General features: G+C 34.2%; 1 protein-coding gene across 1 annotated transcript; it reads right to left on the bottom strand.

Annotated features, from left to right (window-relative positions):
* Positions 1-5,864: 5,864 nt before the first annotated feature.
* Positions 5,865-18,718, bottom strand: LOC149425012 (uncharacterized). The gene is made up of 12 exons (XM_089647250.1): positions 18,700-18,718; positions 18,452-18,608; positions 18,085-18,233; positions 16,480-16,725; positions 15,090-15,423; positions 14,300-14,361; positions 13,274-13,424; positions 10,431-10,579; positions 8,975-9,220; positions 8,024-8,212; positions 7,331-7,493; positions 5,865-5,949 (listed from the first exon to the last, which is right to left on the bottom strand). Exons 1-12 carry the CDS (start codon positions 18,716-18,718, stop codon positions 5,865-5,867), a joined length of 1,950 nt encoding a protein of 649 aa, XP_089503376.1.
* Positions 18,719-18,981: the final 263 nt, after the last annotated feature.

Below are 18,981 nucleotides of genomic sequence, written 5' to 3'. Positions count from 1 at the left end.
TTAAATCCGTAGAAGCCCGAGTAAATATGACTCCCAAGATACTTATATGATGACCCGCTGCTAACCTTGTACAAATCTCACAACAACAATTGAATTTGGGAGCCACCTCTAGGCTGGAGCCCCAAAATACTTAATAAACCTAATTGATTCTGTGCAAAGTAGGGCGGTCTGTCTGATTGACTACGTCGTTAACGGATCGAATTCTATATCTAATGCACAGCCGCAATGTAGGCATGCTGAGTCTGTTTTACAGATATTTTTATGTGGCCTGCTCTAAGGAGCTAGCAGCATTGATTCCGGAGCACCGGTGTCCGTGCGTGACACTCGACGGACATGAGCGGAACACATTATGGTTGCCTTCTTCTCCGACGCTCTTCCTCCGTCATATAATACGAGCCTCTTCAAGATCCGCAATAATAAATCGCTTCCTACAGCCCCTACCTTAACCGGCCTCACTTTGTTGCCCAACCAGGTAAAGACATAGTTTTCCTGTTTTTACACTTAAAAAAAACGATTCTTTCAATATTAAGGTGACAATCCTCTTATAACGGGGGTATTCTAATTATTTCTGATGAAAATATTACTAAGCATTAGATTTTATTTTTCAGACGATGAAGTAATAACTTCCCGAGAGATCCCTCTAAAAACATTTGAGATTTTAGTAATACGTTCATCAGAAATAATTACAATAAACCCCACGGAAAGATCGATTTCCTAGGCCTGCTTAGGCAAAGTCGAGCTTAGGTCCTTCCATTACGCTGGACCGCGCGCCGAATATTCCTTCATCACTTATGCCTTTAAGATTCCAACTTTATTTTAGAGATTTGAAAGGGAAAATTCAACCGTGGGTCCAATACACCAGGGCCGCGGATCACAAATTTGTTGTGCACGGCTGCCTCACCTACGCCGATAATATTCTGCCTTTATTTCAGGGTCTCGTCTTAATAATTTCACACACACGAACGTGGACATAATGAACAATGTTGCGTCGTGTTTTTCTTTCTTATTAAACTCCTATTTTTTTAGTAGCCCGACACACGTTGCTTAACTTTATTTGCTTTACTCGTAATTTACACCAATTTCATGTATATGTGGTAATTCTCTAATATTGTGTGACGTGGCAAAACCTTTTATTGTCTATATAAATCCAGTATACAAAGTTTTACTACGTTCAGTCGTAAAAATTCTCCTTTCATATCATGAAGTCAACAAATTAAATGAAATTACTATGTGGAAAGCGAACACAGCAGTCACCTTACCTTAAAGTAAATTCTATTGGCGGCTCCTCTTCCAATAGGGAACATGATTGGCTTAGTGTTTCCTGCACCGCGAAGGGCCAAGGAAACGATTCATTCATTTTCTGATAACCTAGATTACGAGAATTCGCGAAGTGCTCCCCTGTTCGCTCTCCACCATTTCGTTAAAATATCAAAATTTAATCATGAGTGTTAACTGATTGTAAATATACTTGTAAGTAACTTCATAGGCGTTCTTATTAGATGTAAAATCCCACCTTTAACACCCATAATTCTAATGAGTGTGAAAAATATTTTTCTAAATATAGAAAATATATTCCATCGCCTTATCTCTGCAATGTGTTAGTACGTCGATGTCTCATAAAAAATAAGAATGCAGTCTCATTTATCTGTGCCGTGGATCAGATAAGCTGTAGTTGTACAGTTTGTATGTAGGTACTTCAACGGGTGTTGTATAAGAATGGGTCGGTAGATAAAGTTTAATCTTAAATTATTATTACGCTAGCGTCGGGACGGTCTAGTCGTAACTTGAAAATTAAGACCCGATTTCATACTAAAATAGGATCGCCTCATGTAATACGAGATTTCTTCAAAAGCATTGTTTCTGCTCATATAATTTTTGGATAATATCGAAGAAAACATGTTTTAGAAAGTTAAATCCATTGAATTAATTACATTACAGTAAAAAATATCCACAATTACTTTTTTTTATATATTTGGCGTTGTCAAGAATCAAACATTCTAAGGTTACTTGAAAATGTCAATCTCTCCTTTACCGTCCGCTGGAGTAGTTTGCCTATTGGCCGACAGAGCGCCTAAGAGCGATATACAAATACGTACAATTTCATTTATTCAAACAACGGTAATTATGTACGTAAAACTACCGTTTTAATACGCATTTACAAATAAAACAAAATTTGATTCAACTTAATGACAATAAACAACAACTCTTTGCATTTACGATTTTGAAAAATATTGATATTTAATGTTATTTACGTAAATAATAATTCGCACCATTTTGACAGAATACCGACATGAAGTCCACGCATAAAACGCGCGTGTTTGTAGGAAGTATAGGCACTGCCAACCCAATAAAATAACATGAAACACAATCAGAAGATAGAAACGGTTCGTTGATTTTAATATTAGCCAACAAATCTCTAATCTGACATGTACATAAAACAAGCATTTTGCCAGAATAAATATATATGTAATGTAAATATATTTATATAATATATATTTAGGTAATTTTTCGGAATCGCTGATAATTAATTAATTAACTAATACGAAATATTTTTTTAGTAAAACCTTCTGATTTACCTTAATTAATAAATATAAAAGGAATCTGAACGCATTTGGGAAATTTTTAATTTATCATTTTCATTTAATTAAATTTTTATTACGTAAATAATTGAATATTACAATTACATGAATAATTTCTATTGATTTTATTCATTTTTTTTATTAGTATTCCTAATATGAGTGGCTAGAATTTTGACCATTTACTCTATGCAAATACTAGGTAGGTACTATTTTAGCCGAGCTCGAAAAACTAAAGTAAAGATGTTTAGGTTTGTTTTATAAATAAAGAAATATTTAAAAAATGGTGATTATAGGTTGAATTGGGTTATTATAGGTTAGGATAGGTTAGATTGGGTTATGCTAGGTTAGGTTAGGTTATGTTTTATTTTTTTTTACTGTACAACAGAACATTCATTTCAGTTACAGTATAATTTTAAATACAGTAAAATTTTACATCATATCAGCATTTAGGTAAGTGACTCTTCAATAATTGTTTCAGGCCATTTAGAGAACGGTCACTTACATCCAAATTCAAATTCCACGTTTGTTCAACAGCACCACTCCCCTCGTTTGCCAGGACGTCGGTTTTGCCTTTTAGTACTCTCAATAAGTCATGGTATCGACTTCGGCTGTAGTGTTCTGGTACATATAAATCATAGCATCCCAAGAGGAATGGGCCATCAATAAAATTGTTCCAAATTTTAAAAGACATATTAGCTAGACTTGCTTTCCGCCTAGTTTCCAGACTCACAGAATTAGTTTCCTCAAGTAAGTCGATATGGTGCATGAACCTAGGATAGGTTCCATGCGTCCGCATATAGACATACCTGAGGAATCTCTTCTGGATTTGCTCTATCATATCAATGTACTTCTGGTGGTATGGTGCCCAAACATCGCTCGGGATCAAAGACGACACCAAGATCCTTTTTCATTTTTTTGTATTGAAATCTAATTTGTTTATCAACGACTATTCAGATAGTACATCCAGATCACTTTGCATTTTAAGACAATCTTGTTGGGAGCTTATTTCCATCAGATTTTTAAGGTCATCTGCAAACAGCAGACATTTAATATTCTTAACATAGTTTTGGATATTTACCTATTTTAATTTACCTTTACCCATTTAGGCAATTATTCGGGAAAGGTAAATTTTTACCCGAACAACTGTCATTCTTATGATGCCTAAATTGAACATTTTACTATCCATTAACTCCTTCCTGTTCCGTGTTTTAACAATATATACTCACCCTCTTTCTGTGAATGACCTAATATCTACCTATTAAATATAACTGTTGTTAGTATCACTTAAACTGGGCGAAGCCCAATGAAGTGCCGCCCGAAGGGCCTAGCAGCAATAAAACCCGCGGAACGGGTTTTTAACTGCTAGTATTATTATATATTTTATTTTAACTCTATTGAGTTTATCATTCAATTTGTGTCATGTGATTTAATCTTTTGATATTGTGGCTATTATTTTGGAGTTGAAAAGTTATCATTTGCAGGTAAACGTATGGTTGAAAAAATAATTTCAATTATTTTACGTGAACCGCCCTGATATTATAAATCAAAATGTCCAGAAAATTGATTTTAAATTAAATAAATCTGAATATAATATTTGTGATGTTCAGAACTTATGAACGAATGAATTTCATCGTTTATGTTTGAACTATGGATCTCTTCAATCAAAAAATAATTTCTCAAGTAGAGAGACAATATATACTTTAATGAAAATTAAATAAATATCAATCGAGTTCAAGAAAATTGATGAAGATGGACGGCATTACATAAAAAAAAATTTTTTTTTACCATATCGACCCCTTCTACGTAAAATGTGGAAACCCACATAATGGACTCCTTAAGATTTTCATTTTTTTTTGGATATAATACAAACTTTATGTGGGAGTTAATATAAATAATAATAATAATAATAATAATAATAATAATTGGATAATTTGTAGAGCGCCGTTTTTGTGAAAAATATGTTAACCGGTTTTAAGACTGAGTAATTTATCGCAACTCAATAAACCAATATTATTTTACCTTGAACACTATCGTATGTAATTTTACAATAGTTTACGTGGGGCGGTGTGCCCTAAAGATTCAGCGTTGGTGCCAGTTACGACCATCTACGCGGGGCAGAACTTATCTGTAGAAAGGAATAAAGCTATCTAGCTGATATTTCTGATTTAGCTATCGCATTATCACAAAAATCGTTAGGATTATTATCGCAGTATCTATTGACAGTAAAATAATACACAAATAGAAAATATTAGTAGAAAATTTGACTTTAATCGGTTAATATTTGAATTTGTAGCGATCACAATGAACTTGACGCTGCAGTCCTTAACAATCGGCATTTAGAAGATACGATATTTGGATTTGTACCGATCACAATAAACTTGAAGCTGCTCTCTTTAACAATAGGGATTTAGAAGATACGATATTTGAATTTGCAGCGATCACAATGAACTTGAAGCTTCCTTCCTTAACAATTGGGATTTAGAAGATACGGTATTTGGATTTGTAGCCATCACAATGAACTTGAAGCTGCTTTCCTTAACAATCGGGATTTAGAAGATTATTAATCTAGTAAATTGAATTTAATAAAAAAGGGATATTTCAACGGGTGATTTTTAATCCATTATGAGGAGGATTGATTATACTGTGGGAAAACCATTTGTTTAATCATTTACATTTTTATCGATTGCCCTGATATGAAGACATATTAAGTCTATATAAACACAAAGCACATCTAAAAAAAATTGCGTGTCATTTAAAGAAGACACGTTTGAATGTATTTGAGTCTTCCGAAATCACCGAAACTTATAAAAAAGATCTGAAACCAGTTTTTAACACCTCTTTTACCCCGAAAATGTCAAAAATACTGGGCGTGTGGCGACGTTTATTAATTCCGCTTAAATTTAAACTTGTGATTTAATTTGACCATGCTATTTTTTTAATTATTCGACTTCCTAAAAGAATTATCATTGCTTAAAAATTATTTTTGTTCCTTACAGTACACCAACATACAATCTAGGGACTCTTTAAAATGATTTATTTATATTTTTTGAGTGTGCGAAATCTGCATTTTATAACTTCGTTTTTAAGAAAAAAGAAAGAAAAATAAATTTTATATTTCGTGATCTTTTAATCATCAATAAATTAATCTTTAAAACATAGCGGTCGTCAATTAAAAGGGCCTTAATATAAAGTTGTTTAAAATTTTATACGCAAACAATCGTTCAGGGTAGATTAGTTATTGTTTATAAGTAGTGTAAATTTTAAAGCATGTTTACATAGTTATAATTAAAATTTAAATGGATTCTTTCTCCTGGATCCTTTTGCATATGGGGATTCGCTATTTGTAGACAAGTAATAAACGCCTTCCTTCCTGCAAATAAATAAATCAGCATTTTATATTATGATTTATACAATATATTAATGGAAATACCGATTCATTGAAATGTTTTTTCCGAGAAGTGCAATCACACAAAATAATGATTTTCTTTTATCAGCATTTTTCGTTTTTCTGTTTGAGACATCTTTGTTTCATCTCTGAAACTTCTGAGCAAAGCTTTAAACCTTTCTATTCTGTATGAATACCTAAGTTTCTAACAATCCTTCGGATTATTTTCCAAAGGTGAGACGACAATGTGTCTTTCCAAATCAGTTTCCGCAAATGCTATTCCTAAAATAAGGAATTTTATTTAATTACGCGGTCGTGTGACGAATTGCATTTTTCATTGCAAATAATTGTCCTAGGTACAGGCACTTCACTAAGATAGTGTTCTCTCTCAAATGTGTATTTGAATATATTTGTGTAAACTAATGGTGTTGAAAGTTTGAAAAAAGTTATGACTTTTAAGATAAGAATATCCGCTCGCAGTGCCCTACTCATTTTATTAATTTATTAAACATTTTTAATAATTTAATTTGATTATAATTATACTTTGGGGAGATGTATACAAAACAAATCTACTTCCTGTTGAAATTATACAACGTCTAATTATAAATATAATATTGAAAAAACCAAGCAATTAACCAACACACCTATTATTTGAAGAATTTAATGTTTTTAAATTTAATGATCTTGTCCAAAAAACATAATAATTCAAATAATAAAAGAAAAAGAAAATCACATTTTTTTAACTGAAAGTCGTACTCGTCAAAAAATATATTCCCAACACAAAAATGTAACACCACTTTTACTTAACATCATTACATATATCTAGGGAAAAAATACTTCAACAGCCTACCCAAAAATATCAGAACATTCGAAAACGATAAACACCTACTAAAAGCGATTAAAGAGAAGTTCAATTTAAAAAAAAAAACAAAATGATGAAACTATCCTTTTAATTAATTAAAAAATTTAATTTTAATATTTCCTTATCATAATTACAAACACTAAATATTCTTCATCTTGATGCTCACCACTCTTCTAGACACAAGCGCCTGCTTCTACAGAAGAGGAACACTAAAAAATCAAAAGCAGTGAAAACTAATTTTATGAATTATTTTAGCTAATATTAATTATGATACTCTGTAAATTGATTAATTATTTAAAAAAAGAATGAAAGATAAAAATCGTATTATCAGTACTTAAATACTTAATAAACAGTTTAAATAATATTAACCCCATCATAATACAAGCAACACTTTGCGCTTTTCTACTTTCCGCGGAGGTTTGTCAAGTTTAAAACAATAATTTTAATAAATTAGGTATTACCTGTACAAACTGTCAACAAAAATTGAGGTAAATTATCACTCACCCATCGTTGATATCGAATCCCCCCATGTTAAGTGTTTCCCCTGTAGGCTTGCAACACCCGGAGGCAATATTCTCATAACTTTCACACCGCGATGCCACAAAATTCACATCGAGGAATATCGACTCAGCAAAGAACCTGTGAGCTCGGTTATGGGCGCAGAAACCTAGAAAAAAATTACTTTTTACTCTTCTGTTGTCCTCTTATTCTTGTGATTTATTTTGGTACATGTCGAGAATGATTGACATTATTTGGGAAGATTTTTACTCAGGTCACATTTAATCACATTGTCTTGTGGAGAGTAGTTTTCTCCCTACCCCGGCGGAAGATACTATCAGTATCGCCCTGGTGAAGACCACCATTCAAAATTGAAACTTTGCTTTAAAAGGCTTCTACCGTGTTTGGTGACAAAATCTGAATAGTCACTTCCCTACATTCCTCTTACTCATTTTTTCCCCTCCCACTACCTTTTTTTTAAAGAAAGACAAACATTCCCGGGTTACGAATAACAATATTTGAAAATATCCTACTACCATCACAGTAAACGGAAAATGATGCTTGTGTTGTGATAGAGGATTTATCCAGCCTAAGAATTGAACACACTACGCTTGATTGGGACCGCGATGTCAACTCAATAAATAATAATTGTAATCGAATAACGTACTTCTGTATTTAGCACATTTAATATATTGTTACCTCTATAATCGGTTCCACAGCCAGGCTGGCTGGACCCGCCATTGGGATAGAAGTCCACGTGTCCAATGGGCTTGGCGAAGCCCAGGTAGCCCGCACACGTGTGGATCACCTCCACATACTGCGCATCGTGCTTGTCCAGACGCGCATCTTTATTTCCTTCTGTGAATAGAGGCAAGGCGGGATCCAATCCTTGAAGTGAAAGGAAATTTATGTCATGCAGAAACTCCGATTCTTTTTATCAACTCTTTATTAAAATTAAAAACAATAAAATAGATTAGAAAATTTATACAATGCAGACTATGTCAGACATTGAATTATAAATATTTAATGTAATCGCGAGACTTTCCGAAAATTCCTTATTTATCACCATCGTGTAAGAAACTTTCTAACACGGTTAAGCGTGGTTTCACATACATGGCAGTATTTTAGACATTAAATCCAAGAAAGGTAAGCTTTTAGACGAGCTTGAGCCTGTAAGTGACTACTTTGAAACATTAACGAAGTTTCCAACCTCTTTGGTTAAATTAATCTTATACATTGCACACATTGTAATGATCCGTTATGAAAACGGTGGCATGCTACCAAACATTTCTGATTATGCCTTAACTTATTATTTTAATTTTATGAATACAATAATAAATTAAGGCCATAACCATGTTTATATGTTAACAAATAATTATTGATACTTTAATTATCTTACAAAAAAATTATCGACTTCTATTACCAGGAATACGAATAGTGCAACGCGTAACTTTAGTCGCTGACGAGATGCACCGATGGCGATTAGCGTGACACTACAGCTCTTCATTCATCTAAATATTCCTGTAATCGACCGACGTACGTGTCGTACTATTTCCTGTATGGAAAATATGAACTTTGCACCTTGACATTTTTCTTTGAAGCTTTAAACTTTTAAGATTGAACTTCTAAAAAAGTATCATTATCATTTACCAGTTATGGAATGAATGGGTCCCTTCTCCACAAATGCACCGGCAATGCCCACCACGTGCGCCCCCAGGCTGTGACCGATGAGGTGGACGTCGTACATGGACACTCCTTCGGTAATAAGGAAGTTCAGGAACCAGGTGAGGTGGCGCCCGACGCTGGCCACGTTGTAACTAGCTGATACGTAGTTCACGTTGGCGGCTGTAGCCCAATCGACTACTATGATGTTCAGATCGCTCACGTTTAGGTATGCTGAAAAATAATTTACAAACTAGGTTATTTTATGATTATGGATGAAGAATTCTCAAATAGAATAAAATGATTATGAAAACAAGTCGTTTATCGCCGCCCCGGGACCATTCTTTGGATAACCAACACTTATGCCATAGGACACCCCAAATGGCAGTGGTACTAGGGTTCATGGGTGTTATTTATCCTGGTCTTGGCAGAGGATGCGTCTGCCCGTCAATTGCACCTCACTGGGAGAGACGGATTCATGCACATTATGTCCGTCACTCCTGAGCACACTGACCCACAGATTTCTCAGACTCACAGATCTCATACCCAGACTATCAGCCAACTATCGTGACAACAAGTTAAGTAAATCAATATTTAACATATTGTTAGTATAATGAATATTTAACACGGTGTTATTGTTCAAATATTATGGTTTAAAGCCCTCGCACGATTGATGAAAAGTCCCGATATCGAATTTTAGCAGATTTAGTGATGCCAATTTTGCCAATAATCTCGGAAATTTGACATTTTAAAAATGGTGCCATGAATAAATAACACATTATCAATATTTGGCTCAAGTAGAATACATAGTTTCAATATTTAATAATATTAGAGAATTCTTCGTGTGGTATCACCATAGCAATCGTAATCGATGCCTTTTCTAACAATCAATTTTCAATTTGGGAGGCGGTTTTGAGTACCACCATCCCGGGAACCATTTATTAGATAACCAACATCTCTGCCATAGGTCACCACAAGTGAATCGCTACATTTCGTGATTACGTAGGGGTGCCCCGGTTCATCGGGTGAGGTGTGTCCAGGAAGTGCCTGCCCAGTAGCTGTGTGGCGTGCCAGATCGAGAGAAGCTGATTTGGGGAAACCCTTTAACTTCTACAACTGGGGTTTTTTGACCTACCGCTTTGCACTGCAGCAGGAGAGAAAGATTCATAAGTTCGTCACTCCTGAACACACTAACCCCTAGATTCCTACCATCGTACGCTTGTTCTTCCCAGAACTTTCTCTCCTACATTTCTTTTAAAAGACTTTCCAACAAAAAATCATCCTTAAAGATGACATAGGCCCTGAGGGAAATTCATTTTCATCGTAGCCTCCTGGGTGGAGTTAGTGTAAAAACAATACATACAAAATAATCGTTACATTCCAATTAAGCTGTGTAATAACATAAAAGTAGTTATAATTAAACATTAAAAATAAATATATTAACCTTCTTTTATATTTACCGGCATCGGGCTCGAACCGTTGTTGTACCATCCGTGGGTTAGAACTTTTATGGGCAAATCCCTGTTAAAGAACGAATCGTTCAGCATCGCTGGATTGTCTGTCTCCAGAACTTGGTATTTATCGGGATTTTGCCTGAGAACGAAAAATGAATGAAATCAATAATAGCATAAAATATTAAATTAAGAGAGCAGAACTAAAGTAAATTTCTTCATTTAAGTTATCCTGATCCTGATTCAATCTTATAAGGAACTCAAGAATTACACTGAATACATCTATGCACAAGCGAAAATAAAAATCTATTTTAGACGATTGTAGTATAAAATGTGAGATGCTTAAAAAATAGAACAAATCTGTATTAAAACCAAGATGTTTAATTTTGATCAATTGCTGTTCGCAAAAAGTGTTCATTTTTCTTTGTTTTAACAATCTTTGTGGATTTGTAAAAGTTATTTTTTTTATAAATAATTTGTAGTAAAGGGACTTTAAACTCTTGAAATAATCTGATAGTGGGGCAATCATACGGTTTATTATTTATTTATTTTATTTATTTAATTGTATTATTTCTACTGGCAAAAGGGATGTTTTGAATGCACCACCCAGCCAACAATTCAATGTTGCAATACATACAATAATGCTTTACGATATAAGGCAAGTGTTAGAGCGACAGGGCATAACACACAAAAATCAACCAGTAAACTACTAACAGTTTTTTTATTACGATACATCTATTTTAAAACATTAAAACAAACAAATTAATTGGATTGACTGAGTATTGAACCTGGCAGACATTTATTTCGTATTTTAACTGCTGTAAGCAATACATTAATAAATGCAAAAATGTGAAGAGGATATGGAGACTTCAATTCGCCTTTGGTATCAATGTCCCGCATTGTTGGGAATAGAGCCCGGATACCTGGGAAGACACATTGTAGAACCAGCAGACATAGCCACGATCCCTGTGTCAATCAATCTTATCGCACGGTATAATTGTCTGGGGAGGATGCTCTGAAACTATATTAGATCCACTAATAAAAACTCAAACATTAATAATACGGTCTATTTACAAAGCACATTATATACACCACCAGAAGGACTAATTTAAAGACTTCAAAGTTCTTAATATAAAATCTAACCTCTCATTTTAAATACAAATTTACAAAAAAATATATTATTGAATCAATCTGTAACACAAGATGTTCCAACCAATCGAACTATATAATTCAAGCAACAAAAACTTCAATGGCACAGTCAAAGTTTAATTTTCTTGCTCCTAAAATATTTAATAACTTATCAACTGAATTAAAGTCAATAGCCAAATATCACACTTTCAGAAAGAAGCTTGCCGACTTTTTGATGAGTGAATGTGATAGTGTTAGTAGCCTGTTTCTCATACTCAGATAATGTTGTAAATGTCGTTAAAATATATATGTGAATAAATAAGTATGTATATATTTGTAAGTATATGTACCTATGTATGTGTATATATGTGCGTGTACATATATATGCGTATGAATATGTATGCGTCTATATATATGATTATGTGTGTATGGGATGTATGTGTATACGTGTATTTACGCGCTTATGCACGCATGTACATATACACAACTAGAAAAAAAAGAGTTATGTATATGATCCAATCCTGCATAATAGCATGTCGTTTTCTTCTTTTTTCTTTGTTATATATATGTTTTTTCTTCTCACTCTTCTGTTTTCTATTTTATAATAGCATGTCTTATTCTAGTTTATTCTTTTTTATTTTCGTTTTTCTGCTTTCTATTTTATATTTTCTATTTCCGTTATAAATTTTCTACTGTAATCCTTTCTATTTTCAAAACATTTATATATTTAGTTCATATGTTCACACTAGACCTCAAATTACTATATTCCATCGATAACCATGAAACAGGCAGTCGGCTAGTATGGTGATTTAATGTATCACATATAAAAAAATATTTTAATGTTTTACCATGTATTTTATAAATAAAAAATAAAACATATCCAATGACGACACTGCTAAATTTTATAAAAGAGACCGGGTTACTGTTAAAAGGATGATTCAAAATGGGATATGGCACAAGATTGGGCCACAAGGGCCTATGGCCTAAGTGATCACTTGAATTTTATGTTAACAGTCTTCTCTTTTAAAAAAAACTGCTATAATGTCATTAAATTTCAGATAAATGCTTCTATGTCCGCGTGTGTGTACGTGATTGCCATCAAAAGTTGATAGAATGCATTGTCATCGACAACGAGTCAGACATTCCGCTTCGAACATTTGCACTCGTTCTTTAATTCATTCATTCCTAAAAACAAGACTGAAATTCAAATTAAAAACAAGTTGTATTTGAAAGTGTAATAGTGCCGGCAAGGACCTAATCAAATCATTATTAAAGTAAGTATCAACATAATGACTTTATATGCTTCTACGATTCGTTCTTAAGTTCAACCGCTCGGCTGTGGAACGAACTGCCGGCCTCTGTGTTTCCTCCCTCCTACAACATAGGACTCTTCAAGACCCATGTTCACTCCTTCCTCTCCACAAAAAGACCCTCCACACAGCATCCCCAAAGATGACATAGGCCCTGAGGAAAATTATTTTCTTCAGGGCCTCCTGTGTGGAGTTAATATAAAAAAAAAAAAAAAATTTTCTGCGTCATTGACACGAGTAAATACAACAGAATAGGTACATCACTAGTATGAAATGCCATTCGGCATTCAATAGTTGATAAATAATAATTTGGAATGCGTTTCCTGTTCCATTGGCAGATAGGCATTGTTTATTTTTATTGAAGAGCGGTGAACATTGGACAGTCTCTAAAAACTTGCCTCGTAAATAGCCGGAATTCCACGTGAACGTCATAAATCAATGACCAAAAGTCCTTTGTGAAATTCGTAGTGCGCACCATTGGAAAATTCTCTACGCTCGCCAGCCAAACTGGGTCATATTTTGTGGCAGTATTAAGCACAGCAGAAAAGGCTAAAAAAATAAAATTTCAATGCATTGAAAATATAAATTTTTTTGATGAAGATAAAATCAGGGATTTAAAAATATGGTATTAATACACTACAATATATATTTTATCTCACCTGCAGAAAACAGTGTTATCAAAAATATTAAAATCTTCATTGTGGCAAGTTTTTTATTCAGGTGTCAATCATTAATTATTCTGTTATCATTAAAACGAATCGCACTATAAACTTGTTGACATAACAGTAAAAATTCACAATGTTACATTTTAATCAATATCACAGCACTGCCCATCGATCAAAAGTTATTATTTGAATACCGCAATCATTCTTATCGACTTAAACATTTGCACATAAAAACAATTAAAATATGAACGAATAAATATATGATTTATCTGACTATCACTGGGTAATTAAATTAAAGTATTTAGTTATTTCCTCCTCAAGGTCCTGCACTTGACTGCTTTGAGGAAAGAAGAAACTCTTTAGACCGTTTGGTTAATAAGGTCATGGCGAATATAAGTAATTCAGTAGATGTCCAATGTCCATCATAACATCGTTCGCGCTTTCCAAGAATGGACGACAGGGTTCATTAGGTATTCACTCAGCGGTTTGCAAATTGAAGAGAAATTAAGCATTATCTAAACATCGCATCAGTAGAGGAAACAAATACATTAAAACATTTAGCTGTAACGATTCTTATAATATTTGCGTAGCTACCTACTTTTAATTAATTAATTAAGAAAAAGGCTTCCTACTGTTTGTGTTTAAACCATTTATGCAAAAAATCTTATGCGTAAGTAGATACAAATTTCAAGTAATCATAAATTAATAGAAAATATGTAGTTAATAGATGAGCACATCAACATATTCCTCAGTCTCAACCGGTTCCTTTTCCCTTGTAGTATGGAGATTTATCATTGGTTTCCAATGAAAAGATACCCAACCTGTAAAGAAAATAACATCAGAACACACATATATTACGCTTATTGCAACATGTATCTACTTACCTAATATAATTAAATTTTATTTTCTAGGAACACAAGACAAAATGTAACATTCTTGTGCAATACATACACAACCAACTATCAGACACACTCACTAACCAATAGGATGGATGATCTGGGTTACAAGTTTGGGGGTACTATTGATATATTTACCTACTGCCACCATTACGGAATTAAGCATAATCTATACCAGCACTTTGTTGAATCCTACAAATTATTGTTAATGTTAATGTAGTTTTAGTGATTTGTCTTACGTGTGGTATTGTTCTAGTTTATTTAATTTTATTTTAATTTTAGTTACAGTTACATGTTTTACAAATATTTCATATTTAGTTTATCAGTCGTTAGTTCATGCTTTGAAAACTTTATGTAAAATTTTCGATAGCTCACTAGGTAGGTATATTCTGTTCTTATAATCCATGTGAAAGCGCAGCTGGGCGTAAAACGAAATAAAATAAATAACTAAAATTGATGGAAGTCAAATTGTTGGTGCTGCTAAAGTCGATTTAAATCATGTTTTGAACCAATACTTTAGAAAACACACCAAAAGTATTCAATACTGGATCACGTCATGTTCACTCAGGCTCATCCATTTTCTATTACAAAGCAGTTAAATAAAACGACTCTTTTATTTTACGGCTTTTTAGGCATAGATTGTTTGGACTAACCCTTTTTTCGCATTTGCCCCTCCCATGTGCATTTTTTTGTCATCATAACACTTCCCAGTCTCGGCTTCAGTTACTGTCTCGCATCTGTTTCCCATGAACCACTGGTGGTCGATGGACTCAGCAAAGTACTCCACGCATCGGCCGTGGGAGCACGCATGGTTGTCCCCACAGCCGGGCATGTGCAGACCTCCGTTAGGGTAGAAGTCGTTATGGCCAGCTGGGTCCGTCATACCGAATATACCAATATTGGTGTGGATGACCTCAACGTATGCCGCGTCCGTTTTGCGAATTCTGTCCGAGTCCGCGTCCCATGATGGCAGTGCAGGATCCAAACCTGGCGAAAGAAAGACTTTCAAAACACTTTGAATGGAGAACTCATAGAAAGTGTTTTGCTACGTATTTTTATTTTTGTGTAGTGAACAGTACCAACTTAACAAACATATGTTAGCGAGTGATATTTTTTATGCTATTCTAAATTTTTGTTAAAATTTGTCGAAGAGAAAAAAAATCATTGCATGTGTTAGTAAATTTAAGATTATGCCAGTAATGTAGTTTGTTCGGATAACATGTACTTTGTTACCATTTAAGTCATAATTATCTGCAAAAAGAAAAAAACATAAATGTTCTCAAATATTGTAAAGTTATCATTCATAAATAGGTTAAACAATTTGTGGCAAGACAATGATAATATAACACAATTATCACAGTAAGTATACTTTGTACTTTGTAAAACTTTTAACGGTCTATGTATAATGCATTTCGTAAAACTTTTGTTTATGTATAAACAATCCAAAATACATATACAAGTGTAATGTACTGGAGGAGGCCCATCACTTCCCCGCCCTGTTTTAGGTACTGATGGTATCCCTTTAGAGCTCTCGCAAGGACGCTAATTTTTTTTTATATACCGAGTCATTTAAAATTTCAAAACAAGACCTCCAAAATGTCCATGCATACAATGTTATTCGCAGTATGCAAGCGCTGCGTATTAGTAATTTGTTAGTAATATCTACTATATTTGGTTAGTTTAACAGGTCATATGTACAAGGTACCAACAATAACAGGTACAAATAATAATTTACAGCCACCTGCAAAAATGAAAAATTATGAGACATCAGCATTGGATTGGTTTGACGAGGATCAGGTTTGGCGCCCTTAAACCAGGCAACCGGTTGTGCCTCGACGAAAGATGTATGTTGGGGTTGGGAAGATCCCGAAGACCATGAGGAGAAAGCGTCGGAGAACCTGGAGGCAGGGCGGATGGTCACCAATTCACGATCAGCCCATCCTCAGTCCTGTTCCTGACCTCAGGGGAGGCACTGATGGCAGGCGACGGCAATGTGTAATGTACTAGCCATAGTATAGCAAAAACATTTTCTTTAATACATACTTGTTAAATAGCCCACACTTCCTCTAGTGCAAGCCCTGCAGGCTAGGGCCGCCAACTGCCCGCCCAGACTATGTCCAATCAGGTGCATGTTCCGAAAGGGAACCCCGATCTGGTTGAGCCAGTCCAGGAAATCCCCGATGCTGGCTGCGGTCTCCGGGCAGTTCTTCACGGCCTCGGCGTATGCTCCGTTACTGCCTTTAGACCAGTCTGCTATTATGACGTTCACGTCTAATACTTGGAGGAATGCTACGAAAAACAATGCATTTTCGCTGATCTAATATCTTTTGCAAATTCAACAAGCTTCATAAATATGATCTTTAGGAAGTCCGATGCTATGCAGGAAACAAACTTGAGTGTAAACTGTGCGCATCGAGTAAAGACTTGACATTTAAAATATTCTACGTAAAATGATTTGGATGAAAGCATTAATATAATGATTGACAATTTTTGATAAACCTAAAATTTGTTTTTTTTTGTGAATACCACACAGTCCCAAGTGCTCTCTGCTAATCGGATCCACTGAAAATATGGCTTTCCCAATTGGGATTTCGCAAGGCTGAAGGGTACGGGAGGGGAAGGAGATGGGGAGAGGAAAGTGGGGCTGACTATTTGTATCTGTCCGCCAAAAACGCCCTTTAAAGCAACGTTTCAATTCTGAATATCTTTCACCACAGTAATACTCAGTATATCTACCACTGTGAGACGGGCAGCATGCCACAATTATACTAAATATTATTTGATGTGACAATTTATATGCGCATGCTGGGATTCGAACCGGATTCGAAGTCGAGGACCTTTCCCCTCAACCACTAAGGCTGTTTTCTCCGTAAAAACCACAGAATAAAGAGTAAATCTTAAATCATTTGGTCTTCGATGACATTTTAAGTAGGTACATACTTGGTACGATAAAAAATACGACATCTTTCATTTATTGTAGTCTTAAAATTTAGTTTATTTTACTTTTTAATAATAAAAGATTGTCAGCGGACATCGAATGATATCCACGTTTAATAAAATGAAATTGATTGTTTTATTTTATTTTAAATTTTAACTTTCTTGTTCAGAACTGCTAGTCTATTATTTTGCGCAGCAGCATGACAGCAGCATGACAGCAGTATGATAGCAGCACGACAGCAGCATGATAGCAGCATGATAGCAGCATTACAGCAGCATGACAGCAGTATTATAGCAGCATGATAGTAGCGTGACAGCAGCATGACAGCATCTAATCCGTCGTTCAAAGGTTCAAAGGCAGCACAAAACTTTGAAACATTTCTTACAGATATATAAAACAACAATTAACAGTGAGAACTTAGTACTAACTAAAAGCAAAGTTATGTTTTTCGGAAATGCCTAGTTATCAAAACAATGTATCGTCACATCAGGCATTTAAAAAGGAACAATGGACCCTTCTAGGGACCCTAGTACGTTTCGGTCCGTGACTTACTTCAAAACTTTTAGGTGGTCTATCTATCTTGCTTAACTTTACACTTTTGTTCGAAATTTTGGGGTAGACGTAAAATAAGTGGGGTGTGTTGTGAAAATACCATCGAGTTCAAATAATGTTGAAGAAATGTTTAAATTACTTATTTTAAGTTTACTTACCAGTTCTGCTTTGAACATTTACTGGACTCGTTTGGTCTCCTGTCCAACCATGGATTGTCATCTTTACGGGTTTTTTCTTATTAAAGTATGACGCAATAATGCTTGCTTGATTTCCTTTGAATATCTTCTGGGAAACATGTGGATTCTTCCTTAAACAAATGCCCAAATCACAAAGACGTTACATTCTTATCTTAAAATAAATATTTGTTAACCTTACAACTCATTACAATCATTTTACGCTTAACCACTGGTTAAGGCTAGTTAAGTTAAGACATACCTTCCAGTGATCATGTGTTTGATAAAAACGTAAAATTTATTTAAAAAGTTGATTCCATAAATATCAATTATAATTATAGGTTAAGTTTACCTCGTATAGAGATAGTACGAAATGTCTTCATCTGCATTGTACCTAGCATCTGATTTAGAATCATCTTGCAGGTCTACCAAATGCACTGTACCTTTGCTGTCAGGAAACAAGGCATATCTTGAGTCTTCTAATTCCGTATGTTCAGTTTGACAATTTGCTGTTGTTAAAATCACCGATAAAAATAAAAATTATTAATAAATAATAGTTAAATGTTAAAATTCCTTACAATTTTTAAGATTTTTTTATACTTAAGGTATCCTTCATCATTTTCCAAAAAATTGCTTCAAAAATGTTTACCTCTAATTTTGTATAGTTCATTGACTGCATGGGATAGTTCAAATTTCTTAAAAGGGTGTCCGGGTGTAAAGTTTTCTTCCTTCGAGAGGTGATTACATGGTGGTAGAAGGTGATCTACATGATGGTAGAAGTAAAAAAGGAAAATAACTTTTTACAAATTCCAATGTTTATTTTCCAATACAAAAATATTTTTCCATAAAATAATATTTATTTTCCCGTACAAGCAATTCAAC

The sequence above is a fragment of the Hesperophylax consimilis genome, chromosome 3 (assembly GCF_061612785.1).
Source record: "Hesperophylax consimilis isolate HC1 chromosome 3, BYU_Hcon_1.0, whole genome shotgun sequence".
Lineage (NCBI taxonomy): Eukaryota > Metazoa > Arthropoda > Insecta > Trichoptera > Limnephilidae > Hesperophylax > Hesperophylax consimilis.
This window is presented reverse-complemented; position numbering and strand designations above follow the sequence as displayed.

Coding starts and splice junctions, on each gene's coding strand:
- LOC149425012 (XM_089647250.1), bottom strand. Junction 15,424..16,479: donor AAGTGTGGGCTATTTAACAA/GTATGTATTAAA, acceptor TTCTTTCGCCAG/GTTTGGATCCTGCACTGCCA. Junction 10,580..13,273: donor GAATTCCGGCTATTTACGAG/GCAAGTTTTTAG, acceptor TTTCGTTCTCAG/GCAAAATCCCGATAAATACC.